At 38.2% G+C, this 8697-nt stretch overlaps 2 protein-coding genes across 2 annotated transcripts in view; both read right to left on the minus strand.

Annotated features, from left to right (window-relative positions):
- Positions 1-1998: 1998 nt before the first annotated feature.
- PCYB_074360 (hypothetical protein) lies at positions 1999-3213 on the minus strand (the record flags this gene model as incomplete). The annotated part of the gene is made up of 2 exons (XM_004221834.1): positions 1999-2940; positions 3124-3213. The coding sequence occupies 2 exons, from the start codon at positions 3211-3213 to the stop codon at positions 1999-2001; spliced, it is 1032 nt and encodes a 343-aa protein (XP_004221882.1).
- Positions 3214-6048: 2835 nt separating this feature from the next.
- PCYB_074370 (hypothetical protein) overlaps positions 6049-8697 on the minus strand; it is a gene marked incomplete at its 5' end in the record, with an annotated part of 4282 nt that continues 1633 nt past the window's right edge. Inside the window, 2 exons of the mRNA XM_004221835.1 lie at positions 6049-6126; positions 6245-8593. The remainder of the gene's footprint in view (positions 6127-6244; positions 8594-8697) is intronic.

Here is an 8697-nt window from a genome sequence, read left to right on the forward strand (position 1 = left end):
TTTAGCATTTATATAGAAAGTGTTAAGTAGAAACGAAATGTAAAAAAAAAAAAAAAAAAAACTAACGAATAGTGCTCACTCATGTGTGTTCGCGTATTTTTACATTAACTCGTTTATGTGTTCAATCAAAAGGGGTAAGGAAAATAAAACGTTAGAACTTTGCCTGGACCACAGGTATGTTTTAAAACCTGTTTGTGGCTTCCCATTCTGCTTCCCTTTACCAATTTGATGAGCATTTAAAGAGGACTCAGTTGACTATACATGTGTGTATGCCTTTTGCGCTTGGCGCCACTTCGTATGATAGTAAAGATATCTATTTTGTGGAGTAGCGAGGGTAAAAACCACGTCTTCACACCTTTGTAGAGGTTCTTTTTTTTTTGAAAACATGGCAGACAAAGTGGAACTTGAGAGGAGGGGTCCACCTTCTTTCTGCCTGTGCTCTTTTCCCCCAATGGTTAATCATTAAAGAGGAGCAGCTGTGTGAACATACAGAGTGTTTAACCTTAAAGCATATTACCCCGATCGGAATGGTACCTAATGGCACCTTAGTTCCGGGGAAACACTAAAAGAATCGCTACCCCCATATGGCGTATCGTTAACCCTATTCCTTCTTCATCATTTGTAATAGGCAAGAACAGATGCCATGCACTACCTGCCGCAGAGGAGCAGCTGCTTAGCTAAGTTATTTCTTTTGGACACTCTTCCCTCGTCGAAATGATAAAAATAGGGGCTTGTCCGTGCATCTAACCATAGGGTAGGCATTATCATGTTGTAATGTCTGGGGACTGAAGATTGGCCCCCTGCGTATGAGTACGCCCTGCGGTTTGGTAGTTCCATTTTGTTTACTTATCGGGAGCTAACCAAACTTAATTATGCAACTACTAGCAAAGAGGGGTCTCCAACTTGGGTGGTATTCCTCATGCACTCCGTCATATTTGTGACTCTGCTGGTTAAAGGGGTTAATCGTAGGAGTTGCGTTTTACAACCTTAGTGGATTCTTCAATTGGGACTTTAAAAAAGTAGAAGTCAACTCTGGAAAATAAGTAGTATGCACTACTATGCTTCGTTACAGCAGTGCATGGAAATGAGCGGTGGATAGCGAGTCAGTCGATTGGTCTGACTGTTACGTTTGAAATGTGTGTGCCATGGGGTAAAATCATGTGGCGGTAAATATTGAGAAAAGGTCAGACATATATTGATACTAAATGACGCGGAAAAATGCACACTGCCGCGCTAGGCGAAGGCACCAAAGGGTTGCTCATCCTTTTGGAGGTATGCTTTTGATGGGGTGGTTCGGCGGTGGGTACCTCATCACACAGGATGTACAAAAGCATACACGTGGAGGAAGGGGCATTTCGGGAAGAGATAGACCTATAGTCAGGGTGCACCTTTGGCTCACCGGCTAATTGTGGAACCAATTCAGGTGGTCTATCATCATATCCTCGGTGTGGAGAGGCAATTTTGTGCAACTTTTTCAACCACATTGATATCATACACAACGAATTAGTAGCACTTGTGTAGAAAGGGATCAGGTGGCAAGCCATCGAAATGAAGGATAATAAAAAGGGGAGAGAATGGAGGTTTTCCTGTTCAAGGTGAACATACCTAATTGGACAAATGCGTTAAAAAAAAAAGGCAAAGAATTAAATTTTAAAAAAAGTTTCGACACGTAAAAAAAAAAGAAACCAAATAATCATGAGTTTGTTAAGTGACAAAAGAAAAGAATTGCATGTGTGTGTGGTGCTTCTCAACGAGGCTCACCAGTGTCGCCTATGCCGTTTTGGTAATGCAGATGCACTGTTTCACTAGAGATGTAGTTCTACTTGATCAAGGGGGTCAGAAAGGAATGAAAGCGTCCTCCCCAAATGAAGGAAATATGAGGTCAGTCACTTCCATATGCATCTATCCAGTGAGAAAAAAAAAAAAAAAAAACTTTAGATGATCTCAAACTAAAGGGTGAGTGGCGCCATTCATTTGGACCCTTTTTTTTTTAGACCCCTAATGATATAGATATAAATGACTTTCCCTAAATTTCTCAAAAACGCTCTTCATGCGATCCAGTTTTATTAATTTGTATATGAAGTAAATTCCATTTGTAAAGAAAGTTCCATAGGATAGGAAGGCTATGATTACAGACATGATGAAACCAGGGGCGAGGAGAGTTGTTGCAGTTGTGATAGATATTATAGATAAAAAGAAAATAACTGAGCTAACTAAAATGGGAGAAAATAATTTCAACGATTTTTTAATGTAAATCATTTTTTGTAATTTTCTATCCGATCCAATAATTCCCGTATGATTATTTATTTCCATTTTCATCAGTCGCAAGAGCTCGACCTCCACCTTAGCGTCTAATTTTCTTAACTTTCTTTTAAGCTTGGACTTATGTTTCTTTCTTAAGAGCATTTCGCCTTTGTAAAACTCAGTGAGGGGGTTCTCTTCGAACGAGTTCTTCGCTATGAGTTCGTTATGGCACCATGGCATGGAGTCCCTTCTGTGGACACCCCTGTGATGTAAATGATCCAGCCCATTTTGCGAGTAGTCATCTAAAGTGAAGGAGGAGTCATATGGATTTTCGGATAAGATGCTCTCTTCTGATCTGTACGACAAGCTTTCCATGCTATCTTTAAATTTTCCTGAGCCAATTTTTTCCTCCATGCAATCGTGGTGTGGTAGCGCACCAATCTGGTTTACGAAGTAGCCATCATTCACCAATTCGAGTAACCGTTTTCCGAAAGTTTTGTCATCTTCCTGAAGCAGATCGATGATTTTTCTTTTCACGGTGCCATAATGATCCTGCTCCTCCGCGTCTAGTTCGCTCCACAGCTGCCTTGCGAGTGGCCTTTCGAGTGGCCTTCCGAGTTGCCCTCCAATTTTCGCTCCTTCCGCGTTGCTACTAAGCAGGCATATTTGTCCGTTGCACGACTGGCTAAGGTTACTCTAAAAAGGGAAGACAAAATGAGGGGGGGGCACTCAAAATGTATCCATTTATTTCTACCCATTTGTTGTAAAAAAATAAAATTCCTTTAAAGGAATATAAAGCTGTTTAAGGGTGAACGTAGTTGTGTGGAAAGGTTCTTTTAATTTTACTTTTTCTTTTTATTTCTTTTTTTTTTGTCCTACCTGGAAGGAAGAGTTGCTTGCGAATGTTAGAAGTGCGAAGGTAATGGTTTTAATAAGGGGTGGCAAAATGGTGCCTTTCCTTCGACTCATGTTGACCTGCTTGGAACTATCGAATGGGTAAGGCTCAGAAGTAATTTTAAAAATGACGTGATTATTTTTTCTATTTAGTGCTAAGCAGTTGTTGAGGCTGCAGCAGTTGTCGCGGTTACTCTTTTGTCGCAATGGGGAGATGGTCTTTTTCGAAAGGGTTTTATTTTTTGCTATCAGATGGGCACGTATTTGCAAATAATACTAATTGTCGAGCAAAAAAAAAATGACAAAAATGGAGTTAAAAAAAAGACATGCTGAAGAAAGAGAGGGTACGGCAAAAATACCGTTTCGTAGAATAATTCAAAATGAAAAAAGTAGTATCACAAATTAGAAATATAGCGGGAGGAATGAACCCATTATTTTTGTCAAGCCAGACAAGTTCCCAAAAAAAAATATTTAAAAAGTAAGAAAAAAAAAAAAGACCAAATAAATAACCAATAAATACGTGACCAGTAAAACTCTGTATACAATTTTCTAATTTTTTCTGCGTTTCGCGTAGTGGTCCATGCGTAGATTAGGTCGAATTGCCGATTTTATTTACGCACCGGAGGACAAAAAATGTACTAACAGAAAGAGAGAGGTGACATCCTGAATGCAACATTTTTTTTTTTTACCCTAACATAACATGTCGTGCAAATAGGAAGAATTAAAAATAAAAATAGGTTAACCAATTTTGCTTTGCTTTCTCTCACGTGGGATAAATTTAAATGCTTTTTTTTTTTTTTTTCTCCTTTTTTCTTTTTTACAGTTGAGCGACGCGGCACATTTGCGAAGGATTTATTCTTTAAGAAAATTGGCAACGTAATTTGTTCTTCCGTTGCTTTGTCTGCATGTGCGTTTTTTATGCGGCGAGTGAGAAGGAGCAATTTAGAAAACATTAATTGGAGAAAAAAAAAATGTTAAAAAATAAAATTCTCAGCAATGCCAATGTGTTTCTATGGACACTTTTATATAAACTGGACGGTAAAAATAAATAGTGTTTACCTTTTGGAGTTTTATAAAAGGAGGCAAAATAAAAACATTTTGTTGTTCTTCCTTCGAGTAGGATTATTTCGCTGCATTAAACAAACGCGGTCTCTTCTGTGAAAGGTATATAATTTTTTTTGCTTAAAAAAGGGGTGATACGTTTTGCGTGGCCCATGTGGTCTGTATTGGTCTCATTTTCGTGCGCTCCTTTATGAGCAGAAAAGGAAAAATAATTTTGTTTATGTCATTTGGCAATGGTGCAGTTGAGTTATCTCATCCCATGGATGGTACCCCTCGCGAGGGTTTGTTGTTAAAATGAGCAGAAGTTTTCCCATTGTGTGCCTCCGTAACGCTGAGCTGGTTATACCAATTATCAGGGTTGCATTGTAAAAAATGTGTCGATGGTTATGCTCACGCAGGGTGGTGATCTCTTCTCATTTATAGTTATCGAATAATTTGCATACTTTCTCAATCTGCCTTCTTGAATAATATATGCAAGGAGTGTAGGTTCGCAAAAGTTGCTTCTATTATGGATTAGCAAAGGTATTTATGTAGTGGCAATGCTGCATTTGTTGGTAGGCGTGAGCTACACTGAATTGTGCTCAGCTAGTGTGCTTCATGGAGCGGTTGTCTGTAGGGGAAAACATCAAGGCATAGAAATGGTCCACTAGATTTAGTCCTCAGGGGGGTGTTCCTACCTGGGAATGGAGAAATTATGTCAGCTCATAAATTTTTCCATAGCGCCTAATTTGTTAATAAAATGTACCTCTTTAAAGTATGCTAAGTGGCATGGGGGGGAAACTATCCCCCCCTCCCCCTATGTGATGCAAAACGGTTTAGACTCAGTGCATTGAAAATTTCCCTGTGTAAGTTATCAATTGGGTGGACTCTGCAACTTTGATTCGGCAGGGCAGCAGCGAGTTTTTTTACGCACCTCCTATTTTTGCCCAGCACATATGGGGGTATAATATATTATTCCTGCAAATGGGGCATGCTACTCTTTCGTGAAGACCTGTCGCATATTTTGACTTAACTTTGCAATTTGTATGATCCCTTTTGAGCACATCAAATTAAGGTCTAACTATTTCGTGGCGATGTTGTAGTTTACAAAGGAGAAATAAAACATCAATACAAAAAAAGATTCATATGTAGATAATCATAATATATACACTTAATACATAATTAAAGCTTACTCATGAACAATAAAATAAATATTAATTAATAACTGAACCGTTTATGAGATTTAAAAGAACAAATAAGGGCACTTCCCCGTTTGGTGAAAAGAAGAGACTCTTCCCTACTTTTGCCGAGGTGTCTGGTGCGCGTTCAGGTGCTTTTAAAAAGTATATATTTTGTGGGGCATTGCTATTCACCACAAATGGGCATAAACGGGGGGGGTAATGAAAAATGGAATGAAGTGAAATGAAATAAAAACGGGGCAAAAATGGAGAAATAACAACACAGTAATGGCGCAAAAAGGACAAAAAAAAAAAATTAAAAATGCCGGAGCTTTAGAATGCTAATTATTCAACACTTACACCCACTTAAAAAATTAAATGAATAGATAAAAATACAGATTTGGTCCCGTGTTCGGGGTGGAAAATAAAATTTATGTAGGGGAAGAGGGCGAAGATGTTTTTACCATAGGGGAACGGAAAAGAGCGTAATTCGAATGTTATGAAAAGGGGCGGAAGGGCACGCCTATCTATAGGTACATTTTCTTTTACACCTTTATCAGGAGGTTCAAATCAACATTTTTTAGGAACGTCGTATAGGATACTCTGAATTTGTTTGGTCAGCGTCAATCTTTATAATATCCCTTAATTTTCTTCGATTTATTCTTCGCAATGGTTTTATCGATCTCTTTTCTTAATCGTTCATCTTTGGCTTTTTTGCGTGAGCGGCGTAATTGCAGAAGCTTACGTGGACCATAAACCAAAGCAAGGCCTAAAATGGGCAGTACACACGCTATGGCAAAAAGTCCCATAAGGCCATATGTACCATAAAGTAAAACGACGCCTATGAAGGGCAGTTGAGCCGCACTGGCAAAAAATTGCGTTTTTACAAGGATTGATAAAAATACCAGAGCAGCTATTCCAAGCGCACCAAGCCCGACGAACACTCTATACTTGCTCATAAGGTAAAAAAATTTTCTTATCCCTTTTAGTTTTCTACCTGAGTAATTTTGTTTTTCTGTCGGCTTCAAGTGGCGTCCCATTTCTTCATCGAGCTTGGCATCGACTTTTTCAATAAACTCGCATACAAAGAATTTGTCTTTGGGTTTTTTCTGGTTTTTACTATTTCCCTTTTGAACATTTTTAGAAAACTTATAATCTATGGATTCGTTTTTAGAATGTTCATACAGTATTGGTAGCTTCACTTTTGCCTTTGCCTTTTCTTTTCCTTTTCCTTTTCCTTTTCCTTTTTCCTTTTCATTATTTTCGTTTATTATTTCGTAGGATTCTTCTTTATAATCGTAGTTATGTGTATCGGAGTATTCATTTTTAAATGCGTATCCGTCTGTGGGCATGCCATATTCTTTTTCATCCTCATGAGGAACTCTGGTCTTTTTTTCTCGTAAAATATATTCGTCTCTAGGGTTGTAATTATCTTCCTTTCCATAATAAGTAGATTTTCCTTGCTGTTTATTTTTTCTTTCGTATTTATATTCATTTAACATGTACTCTTCTGCACTTATGCAATTTCCGTCCTCATCGAGGTACACAACTTTGTCATGGTTTTCCTTAATATTTTTTGCTTCATCAATTTCATAATCATCATCCATGTTGTAGCCACGACTTTTGTAATTAATCTCATCATCGAAGTATTCCTTTCGATCGGATTCTTTTTTTCTGTAAGCATCATCCAGATCAATAAAGTCCATGTCATTCTGGGAGTCAAAATTCTTGGGGTATTTATCGCCATAACCCTTTTTATTAACATTTTTCATCTTTTCCGTTTCCATTTTGTATTGACTTGAGCTTTTTTTAAATTTATCATCAAAGTTGGATTCATCTGATTTCTTGGGGATTTTTTGAATTTCTGCTATTTCCTTGTAGTACTTATCCTTCTTGTAGGACATATCTTTTTGGTAGGACTTATCCTTTTGGTCATACTTGTCCTTTTGGTAGGACTTATCCTTTTGGTAGGACCTATCCTTTTGGTAGTCCTTATCCTTTTGGTAGTCCTTATCCTTTTGGTAGGACCTATCCTTTTGGTAGTCCTTATCCTTTTGGTAGTCCTTATCCTTTTGGTAGTCCTTATCCTTTTGGTAGTCCTTATCCTTTTGGTAGGCCTTATCCTTTCTGTGGGACCTATCCTTTCTGTGGGACCTATCCTTTCTGTGGGCCCTATCCTTTTTGTAGTTCTTATCCTTTTTGTGGGCCCTATCCTTTTTGTGGGACTTAGACTTTTCTGCTGATTTGGTTGGTTGGTCCAAGTTGGGTTGATCGTGTGCTTTTTTCCTTTTTTTTTCCCTTTCAAAATCGTAGGGTTTGTTCTCTCTCTCGTATTTGGATAGTTTGGTTATGTTTTGGGACTCGTCTCGGTTGGGGAGCTTTCTTGCAGGCTTATCCCTATCTTGGGAGGGAATCTTTTGTGCGAATTTCTCATCATAATCGTAGTGATGCGTATCGGAGTATTCATTTTTAAATGCGTATCCGTCTGCGGGCATACCATATTCTTTTTCATCCTCATGAGGAACTCTGATCTTTTCTTCTCGTAAAATATATTCGTCTCTAGGTTTGTAATTCTCTTCCTTTCCATAATAAGTAGATTTTCCTTGCTGTTTATTTTTTCTTTCGAATTTATGTTCATTTAACCTGTGCTCTTCTGAACTTTTGAAATTTCTGTCCTCATCGAGGTGCATAACTTTGTCACGGTTTTCCTTCATATTTTTTGCTTCATCAATTTCATAATCATCATCCATGTTGTAGCCACGACCTTTATAATTAGTCCTATCATCAAAGTATTCCTTTCGATCGGATCCTTTTTTTCTGTAGGCATCATCCAGAGCAATAAAGTCCATGTCATTCTGGGAGTCAAACTTCTTGGGGAACTTATCATCATAACCCTTTTTATTATCAATTTTCATCTTTTCCGTTTCCATTTTTTGTTGACTTGAGTATTTTTTAAACATATCATCAAAGTTGGATTCATCTGATTTCTTGGGGATTTTTCGAATTTCTGGTGTTTCCATGTAGGACTTATCCTTTTGGTAGGACTTAGTTTGTTCTGCTGATTTGGTTGGTTGGTTCAAGTAGGGTAGATCGTGTGATTTTTCCTTTTTTTTTTCTCTTTCAAAGTCATAGGGTTTATTCTCTCTTTTGAATTTGGATAGTTCGGTTATGTTTCGGGACTCGTCTAGATTGGAGGACTTTCTTGCGGACTCATCCCTATCTTGGGAGGGAAACATTCGTGAGAGTTCTTCCCAATGGGGGGAGGGAAGCTTTCGTGCGGGCTCTTCCCTATCTTGGGGGGGAAACGTTCGTGAAAGTTGTTCCCAATTGGGGGAATTAT

This window comes from Plasmodium cynomolgi, chromosome 7 (genome assembly GCF_000321355.1).
Source record: "Plasmodium cynomolgi strain B DNA, chromosome 7, whole genome shotgun sequence".
Lineage (NCBI taxonomy): Eukaryota > Apicomplexa > Aconoidasida > Haemosporida > Plasmodiidae > Plasmodium > Plasmodium cynomolgi.